Consider the following 16,986-nt stretch of genomic DNA (forward strand, 5'->3'; position numbering starts at 1 on the left):
ATGAAAACCTTGTGTTGGGGAGGGTGGGGGCCTTTTCCAATAGTAACAGCAGATATAGAAGCTGCTAGAGCAGAAAGTTACCAAACCAGCTGCATTTTGAGGAATTGTTCTCGGAAACTGAGCAGAGCAACTGAGATACCCAACATGAGCAATTCTCCCAACTTCTACATGAACTGAACCACAAAAGCCTGTGTAGGAAAGCAAGAGCTTTTCTACATGACCAAATGCTTTACACACTGAGAGCTTGAAAAGTAGGGGCCACATCTCTCCACCACTCAAATGCAGCCTTTGAGGACTATTCTCTGGCAACTTTGATGTTTTTGATGAAGAAGTAGGATTACAAATGAACGATTCACAATTAAAAATTACAAAGGTCTACAGACTGATCAGACAAATGCTAAATGACAGTAGACGATATGATATCCCTCTTGCTTAAGCAGAGTCACAATGATGAGGTTTAAGCAGAACCATAACAGGGAAAAGAGAAGGCTCTAAAGAGAAGGAACCAACTGGATTGTTACATGCGCTGCTAAAACTCACCAAAATCAAGAAAAAAAAAAGAAAAAGAAAGAAAAAGAAAAAAAAAAAGAAAATATATCATTCAGTTTTAAAAAATTAGTTCTTACTGAATGAAGCAAAACTGAAGCTTAGGAGGTGGCATGACTGAAACTACACTATAAACTGAAATTCTGAGAAAAATAATTACGCCACTCCTCACCCCAAGACATGAACCTGATCAAAATCTCTTCAATGCAATACTACAATAATCAAACACCTGGGGAATGATTCTTTGAGGGACCAAACTCTATACTTGCATTTTGAATCATTCTTCACACAATTCACTTAACAGCCTCACAGCCTGACTAAGAAAGCCTAACTGCTGTTACCAAGGGATTAACCTGCAAAATACTGCAAGATAAAGAATTTAACTTAGGACAAATTCATTACAGAGGCAGAGAGGAAAAAACCCCAGATCTGAAGGGCAAAGCAGGGCAATAAGAGAGTGAAGTCCAAAACCAAAAAGCAGGCAGGATCTGAAACAGCACTAAGCTACAGTCTTTGGCTTAGTGCTAATGCATTTGGGTCTTTCCTCAGCAAGTCACAGTCCATCTGTTAAGCTGAGGAGATCAAGCCTCCCACCAAAAGGAGCAAAAAAATTGTGTGAGGAACGGCCTCTGCATTCCTCTCTGGAGGAGCAGTGTTCTCCTGCTGCAGCGACACACCCAGTCTCCAACAGCAACCACATTTTAGATAAAAGCACAGTTATATGTAGTTCACATGCAGGCACGGATGATGATTTCAACAGAGAAAGGAAGGGAGGGAAGCAGATAAAACACTGGGAAATGGACTGAAGCAGAACATTTTGTAATGTGTTCTGCCAGTAAGGAAAACTGCAAGAGGAAAAGGAAGAAATGCATTCCTTGATGTGGAACCACTCGGCTATTTAAGCCAATAGACAGACAGATGTGGTAGGGGTATGGGGAGAAGAGGGATTTTTCTGGCTTTGCTTTATAAATAAATCACTGCTCTTGAATCCAGAAGATATTTTCTCTGACCACTATATATATGTAACACTTTTACCCTGTTATCACATGCCTGGAAAATTTGTCTTATTGTTTATTCCTGTGAAAATAATGGTTTCTTCCTCCTTTTCCTCTCTAGCACTTGCTCTGCACTGCTGAACAAATCCTCTTTCCCTTGTCACTTCTCATCTGAGCAGTGGCACCTGTTAGCTTCAAACTTGTGGTTCTCTTGCACCTAACTTTCAAACATTTAGGCCCTACATTAGACACTTTTAGAAAAAGTATGTTGAATTAGTACTTCCTTCATCACTAGTTTTGATGTAAAACTAAGTAAGCTGACTGCTGCTGCAACAGCTTTCTGGGAGCAGATGTAAGAACAGCCTATGGTACCACAGTGTTGCCAAGGGATTAAGTTGATGCTTGCACACTCTGGAGCCAAAGCCTTCCTCCACTGGTGCCTGAAGGGTCAATTGTCAGTACAATCCATACAGGGATTTAGTTAACATGAATGGGAGTAGTTCAGCTAAATCTCCACTGAATCATTGTCCCTGAATGTCTCTGAGGAATTTAACCAGCACCCTTTGCAGCTTCTTGCTTTGTTCAGTGTCTACAACATTAAGTCTAAGATGCAATGAGATTCTTGCTTAATCTTGCAGACAATACACTTCTGAAATTTTGCTAATAGAGGATTATTTGGTTTGCACAAGGAAGAATTTTGCCTATAGCAACAGGATAAAAAATGCTAAGGAGCATTATCTTTGTAGATATAATTATGTATTTGGCAACCCGCACCATACATATTCCAACACTGCCACATGGGCCAGAGAAGGTTCACAGCTGTAGACAGCGAACAGCACCTCTGCCAGAATTTTTGTGATTTTCAACACATTAAAGAACATGAGTAAAAGACTTCACGCACATAGGAGGAAGATGAAAAAAACAAAACTAAGGCTCAGAACCATATGAAATCAATTTAAAATTGTGAAAAAGACCCTCCCCTTTTAGATAAAGCTCAGCAAACCCAGAATACAAAACCTACACTGAAGCAGTGAAAAGCAACAAACCTCCTGAATCCTCCCCTCAAGCTAAAAAGTCTGTTGTTTGCAATTTCAAATGCAAACCTCCTTTTTGGGGAGGAGTCACAAAAATCCCAGCTGCAGTTCTAAATACAGGATATGACCCAATACTACATAAATTAAATTTTATGCAATTAAGCTTTTTTTGTTGAGATAAAAACCATTAGGCTTCAACTTACGTGTTCATCTGAAGCATAAAGGACTTCCATTAGCCGATTGACAAGGTCATTATTCTCTCCCCCGTGTTCTTGGCAGAGAAGTTCAATCTCCCTTAATTTGCCAAAGTAGAAATCCCTTTCCTTCTCCACGCCTTCAAGTGCAAGTTTTAATGAATGTACCTGAATATAAACCAAGACATGATGCATCAGTTTTGAGGTGCACTACAGACAAAAGAACACAGTCTAAACTTTTGTATACAAAACAATCTTAAATACATATTTGATTTGATAGATTGAAATTAAGTCCAGTTTTCTTCATGCAGAGCTAAATTGAACCTTACCCCACAGAGAATCAGGGCTCCCCACTACTCCCACTGGATCCTGGATACATCTTAACCTTAAAGGTCAATTTTCTCAGCACTCTTTTAAACTGAAGCTCAAAGCAGCAGTGCAGAAATCAGGGCTACCTAAACCATGTTTCCTAACAGGACTGCCAGAAATGTCATGTAGTGGTAACTAATAAAACTTTCAGCTCAGTATTTGCATTGTTTTGCCTGGGAAGCCTACAATATCTCCTTGCCTAAAAATAAATTAAACCAGCAGAGGATGGAAATAGTCTAGTTAAGAAATTAAAAGGTCCTCTAGTTACAAATGTGCTATTGCTGTACTGCTTTTCCACCTCTACTGCTCTGCCGCCTCACTTACCACATTTTACAAACCTGTGTTTCAGCACTCTGCTGCCATGACTGGGTGCACCATGGGCTACCTGCTCTGACTGATGTGCTGTTTCTACCAACAAACCCTCTCAAATGCCAAGTACCTTTCTCCTTGCAACCTTGTTCACAAGAGTCTTCAAGCTACGCTGTCAGCCTCAATTTCACCACTAGGACTGCTGCAAATGATTCATGTGCAATGTAGCTGTTAGTGATTAGGCTTTGTATAAATCACGACAGATGCTGCAATATAGTTTTATACATATATATTTTAAAAAGAAAGGTTTTGTGGGAGCATAGCATATAAACTTTTGTCTAATGGGGTATACACAATCAGGATAACATCTAAGTGGCTTGGAAATTTGGAGGACAGCAGCATAAAAACCAACAGAAATAATCACAGATAAAGCTGTCTACAGTAAACACACTGACCACAATCACATCCAATTACAGCCAAATTAACATTCACATTTTAAAGCCTGCAATTATACAAATGATTTTCTAAATAAAACATGCTAAATAAATTAAATCATACCAGACTACATTTCAGTGAACTGATATGATTTAATAGAAACTTCTGTGTTGCCCGTTCTACTGCAAGTTAATTTATTTCCTCCACTAGTAAAAATACCAGCAGAGTTCAAACAATGCTTTGATAGCCTACTAAACCCTTTCAGTTTGTTTTTCCATGACTGCTGAGCTGGGGATGCCTTTTTCTGACCTTTGCTTGCACTCCCAAAGGCATCAAGCAGCAGAACTGACTTGTTACCAGAGCAGGATCTCAGGGCATCTCATTTATGCACTAATTCATTTCTGACCAGCTGTCTAAGTGTGACACTCAAGTCTTCCTTGACAGTTTGAATCCATTATGGATATAATGACCAGTCACCTTAAAATGAACTATTTTTTTACAAAAGTAGGAATAGCAAAATGAAACAAGAGTTTACAATATTCTGGTCTACAGATGAAGACCTCATACTTAGGACGTGCCTTCTGGAACTGCCACAGCATATTGCTTGAGAGCAGTGTCTGAATCCAGTCAGAATAAGAATATAACTGCTTCCAGATCTCTTGCTCTGTGCTTGCAAGAGCTTGGGAAAACAATGAACTTCAGCTGAAAAACTGGCAGCTAATAGCCGAGACTATCTCCCCTTCTGACCTATTTACTATGAAGACATTCTCCTGTTTTCATTCTCTCACATTCATGCTGTTTGAAGAAACAAAATCATTAAACTATGTACATAAGCACAGACTTAATTAACTGCTGTATATAGTAAACATTGCTATAACCAAACTAGATATGCTTCCCTTCAGTTCCAGGTACCTGTCTGTGCCACGTGAATCCATATTTCTTCAGACACTTGGCACATCTGCATCCTCCATTTTCCTTCTATAAGCGTGCCAGAAGGCCAACACTTGAAGAACAGCTCACGTCAGCTCCCATGCTCTATTTCTGGACCAAAAGCACCCCTCTGCAACCCAGTTAATGGGTGCAGTTCCTACTGACTGGACTTTTCTCTGATGGCACTTACGGGTAGCATGAATACTCAAAGGGCTGCAGAGCCAGACTGCAGATTAGGCCCAACTGTAGGCAAAAAGGCACAATGATGCTGCTTTCAGAAACTACATGTATATCAGCACTCAGCTAATAGTTCCTGGGACCATTCTCCATCTGTAAAAGTCCCTTCTCTATGCAATAACCCCTGGTTTGTGCTGTCACCTCAGCTGCACTCAGACACTCTTTGGGAGAGAGTAATTTCAATGCTATGGCTAATCAAGTTCCAGTGCAGAGTGACACTCCTTGGAATTTAATTTTGGAGTTTAATTTACTGGCACAGTTTGAAGATGATTTTAAGAGAAACTTTAAGATTGTAGGGAGCCATTAACTGGCAAATGTTAGGGTCGCTTACAATTATTACATATAGCTCATTAAGCTACACTATGGTAAAACAAAGTGTACAGACATCCCCACTGATTAAACTTTTCTGCTACCAATTGTATGGAAGTTCAGATGTTTCCATCTCCCTCAACTGCTATCCATGAAAGGGATGAAGAGCCACATAGGACCCTGATATCCAAGACACAATTCAGCATTTCTTACTTATAATCAACACAGAAACACAGTAATGGTTGCTGCTGCCCTCATCTCCACAACTGCTGCAGAGTAGTAAAAAATTTGGCTCTTGCAGCATGTTCACACTGGGGGTCAGGAAAACCTGGCTCAGAGCTGCTTGCAGCATAGCTTTTTTGGCTCATGTAATATGGCCACGGTTTACAAGTATCCATTAGTGGGAAATGAGATACCAAATGCTGTCAGCATTAAGAAAAAAAAAAAAGCCTTCCTGACCATTCTAGCTAGATGATGTCTCTTAAAAACTAGCTGTTAAGGAATCAGTTTTTCATATCCTCAAAATTTCTTCTTCTCTTCAGTGATGGGGGAAATAATCAGTTTTCCTTCAGGGTTATTTGTATATAAAGCTTAAGGTTTTCACACATGAAACGTGCTAGGAATATGTTAACAGTGAATGGGATAGTGACTGTCTATTTCAGTAAAGATCAAATGTTTCTATGTTGCTCAGATGCCAACCAACTCTTCCTCCTGAAGCAAACACATTCTGACTTCTGAGTACAAATGTTGTAGTTTAAGTTGCATTAAGCTGACATTTGAACTCCGCTCGACACTGATTAAAAAAAAAAGGATTCCATGAAAAATATCTACATCACTTCCTTGTGCAACATTTAAAAACTTTTCTGTTACAGCAACAATCTAGAGCCCATTTGGAAAGCTGGTGGACCCTGTTGTGCTCTCTGCTGCTCAGAACAATACCCTGAATCCACAGAACGCCATGTCTGGGATGTGGCTATCCATCCACCACCTTTCAGTGTACAACTCATCAAAAACATGCAAACAGCACCCCAGAAAACTGAAATCATTGCTGTTCAGGTCAATGAAAGTCTGAAACTGAAATGCCTTTAACTGTGGAAAATTATACTTGATCCAGAATAATGACTGCTTCCTGAATGCAGCTGCCAGTAACTCTAAAATACAAGTTTTTCCTTTTAATTTTCCCTCAGCAAGGACAAATACAGGGATCAGGCCTCATATATAGTAGTGGCATTTACACCATTCTGACAGCACAGTCTTAAGCCAGATGCAGGTATTTATTCTTGTCCAGTGCAGACACTCCTGCAGTTCAGAAATGAGAGAATGGTGTAAAGCTCCAGAGCATAAACAAAAATGAAGCCCGTACATTCCTAACATTACAGAAATTCTAAACTTTTAAAATAATATCACAAAACATTATTTATAATATAACTAAGTATTCTCAGAAAGGTAGATTGCATTTTTAAATGAAAATGGTGTGTTACCTTCTTTTTAATGCCTACCAGAAAGCAGAGCACAATGCTCTAGTCTCACTTTAACTGCAAATCTCTTAACACCTTGGTATGACAAACAGGCTTGTTTTCTCCACAGTGGCACATTAAATGATTTATTTCAAGATAGTAATACACAAGAGCAGACACAATTCAGATTTTTCCTATCCAAGTGAAAGAAAAGATATATTTCAACATCTAATAAAATTACCATGCTTCAGCAAGACTTACCTCTCACTCCTAAGATCATAATTTAAAAATACTGGCAAAAATCAGTCATCTCTGCCAGACATTATTCTTTACAATAAATCTCTTTTTTTATTTCTTTCCAGCTGAACTATTTCCACTTTTTTTTCCTTCGTAATTCTGAAGAGCATCATTCATCAGAAGACAATATTAGATTTCATGCCTGCCTGTGACAGTGAATGCATCTACTTTTGTGCCTAAAGCAAATTTACCTGTTCACTGAGCTGTATGACTTGAGTTTCCAAATCTTTATCTGATTTGGATGCCGAGCTGCTTGGTGCAGCTTTTTTTGCTGAAGATGGGCGAGAAGGTGTTGATCCTGGTTTAGAAGCTGGACTGGATTTAGCAGCACCTGAAAAACACAGTAAATAAATAAACATTAAACAAGATTGATCTCTGTAATAAATGCATTCCTATTAACCTGGTACTGAAACACAAGAATTGATTTTACAACCATCCATCCTCTCTCTTACTTCAAGGTGACAGTAGAGGAAATTCCACTGCTGTTATGCCTTGGGAAAGGAAAAACCACATTTCCTACCAATCTGAGTTTGTTACTGAGAGTGAGGCAACTCTAAAACCAAAATAAACAACATCACACCAGGAATCAAAGTTTCCTTAGATTTGAGTAGCTGTTAAGGGAGCGTTCCCCCAGCCCATTACTTGACATACATAGCTATCCTCAATTTCCCTGGGGAAAAACAGAGCTGAAATAAAGTCAGCTAAACTGCCTGTGTGTTTTTTTTCATTTTCAAATGTAAACCACCCTGAGACAAGGGCATTGAAACTCAGACAGAACAGAACTATCCCGCTGGTGAACTCACAGTTGGCCACAGTGGTGTTTTGATATCCTTAGGTTTTCCTATTTCTCCTTAATTACTTGGGCTGCAAAGCTGCCAGAATATGGAGCAACATCTTCACCAGCAAAAATGGCAAGTAATGAATGCATACAGATACTCTTTTTCCACAATGACTTGGCACATAAATGCCCAAGCAGAGCAACAGCTGTGTGAAAGGGTTTGCAGTGCCTTCACAGGAACCTCCCAGGCAGCTCCTCACGCTTTGTTCTGCCTCTTTCATCTCTTGATGCTGGCTGTTCCATGCAGTCAGCCCAAACACGAGTGCCTGGCTCACAGCTCTCCCCCTGCCCCAGCTCCCACAAGCACTGCACTCTGACTTGGCCTTTTCCTTATTCCCTCCAACAAGGAATAAATTTGAGATGCACTGGACGGACATCTGATACTGGTTTGGTGAAGAAGACAAAACAGAAACCCAGCCTCTCTCTGCCTCTTTGATTTATTAATCAGGCAGGCATGTGAATCAGAGGTCCTGCTGAGCAGCACCCATGTTCATCACTGATTCCTACAGCGAGCAAAACACAGTTGTCCAAACGTGCTGACAGGCTCCATACCATCCTCCACCATCAAATGCTGTCAGCTCTGAAGCCTGAGCCACGCAGGAGGCAGCCCTAATCCAGCAGGCACCCAGCTCCCAGCTGAGCTCTCAGCTTGCTGTTCACCAGTTCCAGAGGGATTTTGCTCAGGTTTTCTCAGCAGCCACCTTCTACCCCACACCTCGCCAGCTGCTCCTCCCATAGGATTACCTGATTTATGGCACACCACAAATTGTTCTAAGTTGTCATTTCCACAGTGTATCCTCAGTGTCAGACAATGCTTTAATAAAGCAATTCTTTGTAAAACAAATGTATTAAAAAAAAAGCCATTACTAGGAAGAAACTGCAAGGAGGCAGGGAGAGGAAGAGACAGCCTGTGGGGCTGTCCATATGCCCAGACTCTGGAGCTCACAGAGTCTCACTGACCTAGAACTGTGACAGTGGTTCATTGAAGGAGCTGGAAAGTGATGGGAAAGGAGAGCGGCAATGGGTTATTTAATCAAGCTTAAGCTTTCCTGATTTAGTCACAGGCCTCCCTCTGTAGCAAGAATCTCCTCCCACCCCTATGGATAACTCTGTATTAACTGGGTCACCTAAAGCCAACAGAACACAAACAAACAACTTGATAATTCAATTAGCATGTGTAAACATTTCTGCGCAAGACAGCCATCCTCCTTTTCTGTGCTCTTTAATATAAGACAGATAAGGGAGAAAAAAGCATACTGGTGGGTGGGTTTTTTTGTGGTTTTGTTGTGGGTTTTTTTTTCCCCTTTTGTTTGGTGTTTTTTGTTTTTGTTTTGTTTCTTTTAGAAACTGGTGACTCCAATAGCTTCCATGTCTATTGCATACACAAACTCTTTAGCAGATTTCAGATATAGTACACAGGCTTGCCAAAGCTGGGAAAATTCAGTGTTATGTGTATGTCTGAAATGAGACTTTTTTCACATCATACTTAGATCAGCAAAGAACAAATAATTTGTTGAAAAACATTAAAAATGCCAAGATCTTTTGCTGCTATTTTTCTTTATGAAATTGCCTAAACTTTAGCATTCTGCCTTCAATGCTTTCTAGGTTCAGCCCATATTATAAGTAAAAATCAGCTGCTTTAGAGAATGACTGCTAAAGTGTTCTTAAAACCAGAAAAATAATTTTCATTTGGATTAGCAGATGAACAGAAGTAAACTAGTGTCAAAATATACAATAAGAATGCACACATGAAATAAAATCCCTCTGATTCTAGCATTCTAGCTGGGTCTCAAATTATTTAATGACTAAAGCAGCAACATTTACTTCTTATTGTATTCTACAACTACAAGATGCAGGTTCAGGGTATCAACTGAAAAGTAAATGCTTTAAAGCTGGCACAGTAAGAGCTAAGGAAAGAGCAGGCACAAACATTTGATCCCCAGGTATTCTCTCTAATTTGCAGCTCAGTTGCCCTCCCAGAGTGTGCTGAGCAAGCCTCATCCCCAGTGCCTGCAGCACTGATATGTGGCATTGTATTCTGCCTTCCTTTGAAAACAACAAGGCCCTTTGGATATCTACAGCAAAGTGCTACTAAGCTTTATAAAGTCCAGACAAACCAAAAGAAATCAACTTTTGCTCCACTGCTCAGGATCAGCTCTTAAATGACCACAATATTCCAATTTCAGTAACACAGATAAAAACCAGCTAACTAGTTACTAGGAGGCATCAGTGACAGTTGGACAGAGCTTAATTGCAACAGAGAATGCTTAGGGATTTCTAATTTAAAATTTCCTGAAAGAAAAAAAAAAAAAAAAAAAAAGCTTTACTGCACAATTATTCTAAGGCATCAATTTTATAATCAGCCCGGAAGTAAGCTTCCATTCTAGCAGAAGCCTAATTTAATAAAATAATTAAAGGATGCTGGTCAGCAGAGTAATGCAAAATATCTGAAACAGCCAGATATCTAAACAGACACAAGATCTTGATAGATTTAATGACTTGGTGTTGAGCAATGGTTTTGAAGTCAATTAGTGCAATAATGGAATAACTCCTAATGCATGGCTCAGAGGGACTACATAACCCAAGCAGTTTAAATTCTTTCCAACATAATTTCTTCCATGAAAAAAAAAAAATATATATATATATAAAACCCACTTACACATTCTGATAAATTACAAAATTTTATACAGGTATTTTAGGTAAAAAGTATCCAATAATTGCCTATTTTTCCTGATCAGTGAGAGAATTGCATTGTAATCTGTAACATAATAGTTTGCAGATTAATGCCTGTTATTAATTCCTCTCCAAGCTTACTCCTGATGTTCAAAAACAAATGCAGGGCCCTTCCCTGGAAAGGAACATCCCCATGCCCCAAAACATGCTGGCATCCAAAAGACTGGAAAGCACTGTGGCAGAAAAGGATTTGAGGGTCCTGGTGGACACTGAGCTGAGCATGAGCCAGCAGAACACCCTTCCAGCAAGGAAGTCCAGCAGCCTCCTGAGCTGCACTGGGAACAGCATCATCAGCAGGCTGAGGGAGGTCATTCTCCCCCTCTAGCCAGCACTGGTGAGGCCCATGAGGAATGCTCGGCTCAGTTCAGGGCTCCCCAGGATGGGACAGACATGGATGAACTGGAGAGAGTCCAACAATGGGCCACAAAGACTTAGGGAATGGAGCACCTCACACATAAGCCAAGTCAGAAACCTATGTCTGTTCAGCTTGGAGAAGAGAGGCTTTAGGGGGGATCTTATCTACACCTCAAGAGAAGGTGCAAAGAAGGAAGGAAACAGGCTCCTTTCAGTGGTTCCCAAAGGATGGGAGGCAATGGGCACAAAATAAAACCCAAGAAATTCCATTTAAACATAAGAAGAAACTTCTTCACTCTGAGGGTTATCAAATACTGGAACAAACTGTCCAGAGAGATTGAGGGGTTTCCAGCCTCAGAGATACTAAAAATGTGACTAGATATGGTCCTGGGCAACCAGCTCAAGGTGACCCTGCTTTCAGCAGAACAGTTGACAGGATGATCTCAGAGGTGTCTTCCCACCTCCACTGTTCTGTGAGAACTTCTGTGACAGCATGCTCTGATTTTATGTCAATGCAGGGTTCCAATTAGAATTTTTTTGTAAATAGTATTGCAGCTGTTTCAATTAGCACCTGGATAACTTTTTCTATCTGCCCACATAACACTAGCAGAGATGAGAAAGTAAATTCACAATTGAAAGACAAATTATTCTGTTCTTGTACTGAATTAAGATGAGCCAGCTTTGAAATGCATTCCAGGTTTCCATCTGTGGTACAGAAACAATTACTAGTCAGTCCACCATAATTAAATGTATCCCACGCAGTTTCAGCTTCACTATTATTTTTGCTAAATACCTAAGTTCTACAAACAGATGCAAACTTCTGCAACATAAAACAGTGGATGTTGGCACTGTGCAGCTTTGGGTACAAAAAAGCTGTGCTGCAAATTCCAGTTCTCTTTACATCACAGGCACAGCCTTGTAACAAGAGACCTACTTAACGTTTAGAGAGCAATCTTCCTTGAAGCTATATGAGTAATTAGTATGCTGTTAAATATTTATGCAAAATTTCAAGAAAACACGTGCATGAATACATTGTGGACGTGCATAAGGAGAGTGTGGAGAGCAATGGAAGCCCTGAGCAAGCACAAGACTTGGCTGAGCCCACACAACCACTGCTTCAGTGGAATTTGGGAATCACTCACAGTCTATTTTAGTCAAATTAAAGGACTTCATAAAATGAATATTCCTGACTCATACCACAGGAGAAAAACCAAACTCAACAAGAGGCCAACAGTAATTTCTTCACAAGCTAAAGAAAAACTCTCCACCCGCTTAGACCAAGAGAGCGAGAACAGCAGAATTAATATTCACACACTCTTATTATTGTAGCTACACCAGGGCACAAGCAAATGCTCAATTTAGGGACACTCAATGCAATAAGCAATGACAAATGACACTTAATGGGAATTAAATGACTTCAGACAAAATCTGACTTGACTCTGAATTCCAACACTGCACTGCAGTGCAGCTGTCCTAATTATTTTGTGGCACTGCCTTCCCCTGCCTGGCAGGACCCTTCTGTCCTCTCAGCTCCTCAAACTTTCACTGCTGCTGGCCCAGTAGAGCTGGTGAGCTCTGCATTCATCCTCTCTGCCACACAGCTGGCAAAGAGAAGTGTGTTCGAGTACTTGAAAATTTCACCATTTCAAGAGAGCTATCCAAGTAAGAAAGTCCAATGGAGGCCACTTTTCAAATGAAAAAGTTTTACTGATGGCCTCACTGCCTTAATTTGTCTTTAATACAAGATTTGATAGAAGGGAACTAACCAAACCAAAACTAACCAAAACCAAAGCCTTCCTCCCATCAGAAAAGAAGACTTTACTCTAGATTTAAAATAATAAATATTTATTTATTATTTAAAATAATCAACAACTGAATTCAGTTTCTTCTCACCTGAAACCTCTATTTGCTCTAGAAACATCTTTAAGTATGCAAACATTTATCTTCAATGGGTGGAATCATTCCACAAGCTTAACAGAAGAACACAATTTAAAATTTCAAGTGCTCTTAAAAACCTGCACTTTCTAAGATCTCACTGTCTGCTTAGCTCTAAGGAGAAAGCACTCTCAAAAGGAAAATCTGAAAAGAATCTGCAAAGAAATGCATGTTGGAAAAGGAAAGAATGTGCAACATTTGTGCAACACAGACACTCAAATCACACCCATGGTACACTGAAAATTAAGATAGCCATTATCACCACTGCTCTTCCAAACACAATCATCTCTATTGAAAAAAGGCCCTGGCTCTTGCACTGCAAGCGTGTTGTCTCCTGGTCTAAATTCTCGAGCTCAGTGGATTTAAAAATTAAATTCTCCTCACGCTGGCAGGGGAGATGTGTCTGTATTACAGCTGAGCCACTTTACCTCCCAGGCCGGCGCTGTCACTGCACATGCTGTTCCCCTCGGTTAGTACAATTCCTTGGCCTTGTATGAACTAGGGATGAAAACACTCAGTTTGTCACCCTGCAGCTCTTTCCATCTCTAGCTCTGCCATGCTGTCCTGGAGCACTGCACCACAGTGAGCAGAGATTGCCACTGCCAACACCTACTGCCTGCCACTGGGGAAAAAGGTAGCAAGTCTTAGTGGAAAGCAAAAAAAAAAAAAAAAAGCATTAGGAGTTCTCTAGTCTCCCAGGAGTCCTAATTGTATCACTAGCTGCTAAAATAAAGACTGGACTCACTGAGTATTTTTATCCCTCAAAATTAATTTACAGCACATCTGTCACAGCAGGATATACTGTTTCCCTACAGAAAATCAGTATTTCTCTTGTGCAATTGGCTTTTTGATGGCACATTATATATAATGCATTCATGCACAAACAGTTCATTCTGCCCTGGTTATTTTCCCTGTCATAGCGTGAGTATTTTTAGCCCTCATGTGATCCTCCAGTATTTTCCAGCTCTGCTTTAGTCATCCTGCTCTCACTGAATATTTCAAACTAAAAAAATCTAACAGCCTTCAGATCTAAGAACCTCTCACATTTTTAGCTTGCATGTAAATAATTCATTTTATTAAGCTGCCTTATACCCGTGTATTTTTGACACCCCCCACCCATACACTAGAGAGTGCTCCATGGAGATTTGCTCTGACATACAGGAATACTTACATAAGACACTAAGCTAAAATCCTGACAACCTGATCACTATTTTCAGTTTTGATCAGATGAAGCCTTTTCCGCTATTTCCCGCAGGGAGCATTAGAACTGGCACAAACAACAGTGCCCTAATATTTTAATCCTGTACCACAATTTTGACTCCACATCTGTAGGCTGTTTACCACTGCATTAGAGAAGAGCAGAGGCTGTAGGAGATCGAAAGTCAGCTCAGGGCTGGCAGACGGCATCAGCTCTAAAAGCAGCTGTGGTGCTGCTGCCAAGAGCCTACAGCGGTGGTCTGTGCTGCTCCTTGAAGGAGGAAAAGACCCTCATTTCCCCACCCAGGTGCTGCATTCACCTGGTGAAACCTTGCTGCTCCTGTGGTTTCTAGAAGCACATCGCGGCACGTTACCAAAGCTATCCACCCACGGCGCCGCCGTCAGCTCGGGGACAAATCTGCTCTGTCTCTGAAGGAAGGGACAAGGCAGCGCGAGGGTGGCACAGCAGATTAGTTGTAGGGACCTATTTATGCTTCCATTTCCGAGCTGCATTATCCTTGACCTGTGCTGACTCCCCAGTAGGATCACCTTCGGAATGGGAAGGTAAGCTGGCCTGCCTACCAATTAACAAAAAAACCAGTACATTTTTAGACTTCTCAAGTGTTGGGTTGTTTTAAAAATATTTATTTTTCAAATTAAATAAAGACCACACTCTGCATTTATAGAAATACAGGTTAATATCCATTTACAGGTACAGGAAGCAGCTACCTGATACTAGGCATCCCGTCAAGCTTTAGAGTCTGATTAAAATATCAAAAATAATTTTAATTCCTGCCAGTATCTTTCTGGATAAGTTTTTGGAGCAGCCTTTAAGGATCTGACCACTTGTTAACTCAAGGACATATATCTTAGTCTACCTCTGAAAATACATTGTTAGAAAAGTGTTATAAAGCAGTTATGAATAGTCAACAATCATCTCCTAAATCACTCAAGCGCAAAACTCTGTCAAAGGGCACTGGAAGAGTTACTCCACAGAGCAAAAGGAATCATCTGAAATGCCTATGAAACTCCCAGTAGCTAAAGTAAATTATTCCTTTAGAAATACATATATCTAATCAATTTAGAATGGGCATATTTAAAGCCTGCCAAACCCCCAAATACGAATGAGTATCCGTATATCTGCAAAGAAGGAAGGAAACTTGCTTGCTCCTGACACCAAACAATAGATGTGTACATTTAGGTATGTCCACTGCATGGTGTTTAAAAACTTTTGGATTATGCTGAAAGATCTTCTGGGTTCTTTATTTTTTCTCATGAATGCTTCCTTTTGTTTTGTTAATAAACTGACAAGGCAGTACTAAAACTTCAAAGCTCCACTGTTAAGGTGAAGCAAATCACACTAATTAATAACAGCACCAAGCCATGTGGTGTGGTCACGTGCCGGAGGGAAGGGATGTCATCCAGAGGGACTCTGACAGGCCTGAAATGTGGGTCTGTGCAAACCTCATGAAGTTCAACATGGCCAAGTGCAAGGTCCTGCACCTGGGTCAGGGCAATCCCAAGCACAAATACAGGTTGGGTGGAGAATGGATTCAGAGCAGCCCTGAGAAGAACTTGGGGTTGTTGGTTGATGAGAAGTTTAACATCAGCCATCAATGTGCACTTGCAGCCCAGAAGGGCAACAATATCCTGGGGTTTATATTATGGTTCCTATAGCAGCTGTAATGAATACTCCTTCACTTCCAGCCAGGTGTGGAAGACAGAGGTACAGAAGCACATCTTTCATGGTAATTTCCCAGCTGCCCAGAACTTGTTCCTGCATCATCCCAATTTACTCCCAAACAGCAGGAGATGAGGCACACACAAGTTTGCAGATGCATACAGAACTTCTCCCAGAGCATCAGTAAAGGCTCCCACCCCTTCCAATGTGCAGGTTCTGTGATGGGGTGAGGAGAGGCACAAAGGCACCATATATCAGGGCCATTAAAATGTGCTCACGCAGAATTTAGTAAGCCCATGGTATGACTGACACCTAACTGAATTAGCTCTGTTCTAAAATGAAAGCAGCAAGAAAATCTGGAACTCTCATTTCACCCAGCATCATGTAATATCCATACCCCACCATCCTCAGCTCAGAAATTAAACTAGTGTCCAGCCAGTCATATTTCTGAACTATATTTAAGTTAATAATGAAGGACATTTTCCATGAAAAAGCTAACTCTCACAGCCACAGGATCTTATCATGACTCATGACACTATCTCAGTTACACAATTCCATACAAAGGCTGGGAAGGCACAGGACATGCTCTTCATACAACCAGCAACACAACATGCCATTACTGCATTATCCTCCACATCAGCTGGCTGGTTCCACTCCAGTAGCTACTCAATTTCTGTAGGATTGTCACCTGCACAGCTTTAATTTGGATGACATATTTGTGACTTTGGGAAGAACAGACCATCTGTAAGAAGCATTAACAAGCACAGTAAAGTCTGTGTTTAATAAAAGTGTCTTTTCCAATTTCTGAATTGGACAACATCTTGACATTAGCACTTGGGTTTTCTGTTTCCAAAGTGAGTGCAACACATCACATGGGGAATTGGAACGTGCCAGACCCTAAAATTCAGAAGCTCAGGCATAAGATGGTGCAAAATAAAGATGTAAACAAGCTTTAGAAGCCCAGAGTAGCACTGGCCTGCTATTAGGTGCCCTATTTCCTGGAAGCACTAATGAGCTGAAGGCAGCTGGCCAAGTATGCCCCACTTTGACGTCAGAAGTGATCAGAGCAGAACACTGAAATCTGGGTGGGATTCCAGAGCACAACGTGGCCTAAAAGTAAAGGTGCTTCATGCTTC

At 40.6% G+C, this 16,986-nt stretch overlaps 1 protein-coding gene across 8 annotated transcripts in view; it reads right to left on the minus strand.

Moving 5' to 3' along the window:
• MAPRE2 (microtubule associated protein RP/EB family member 2) overlaps positions 1 to 16,986 on the minus strand; it is a 71,985-nt gene that overhangs the window by 5,009 nt on the left and 49,990 nt on the right. For all 8 annotated transcript variants that reach the window (XM_041473695.1, XM_041473696.1, XM_041473693.1 and 5 more), the window contains 2 exons: positions 7,304 to 7,443; positions 2,779 to 2,937 (listed from right to left, as the gene is read on the minus strand). In XM_041473695.1, the coding sequence (XP_041329629.1) occupies positions 2,779 to 2,937; positions 7,304 to 7,443 (299 nt within the window). The remainder of the gene's footprint in view (positions 1 to 2,778; positions 2,938 to 7,303; positions 7,444 to 16,986) is intronic.

This window comes from Pyrgilauda ruficollis, unplaced genomic scaffold (genome assembly GCF_017590135.1).
Source record: "Pyrgilauda ruficollis isolate IOZ18807 unplaced genomic scaffold, ASM1759013v1 scaffold30, whole genome shotgun sequence".
Lineage (NCBI taxonomy): Eukaryota > Metazoa > Chordata > Aves > Passeriformes > Passeridae > Pyrgilauda > Pyrgilauda ruficollis.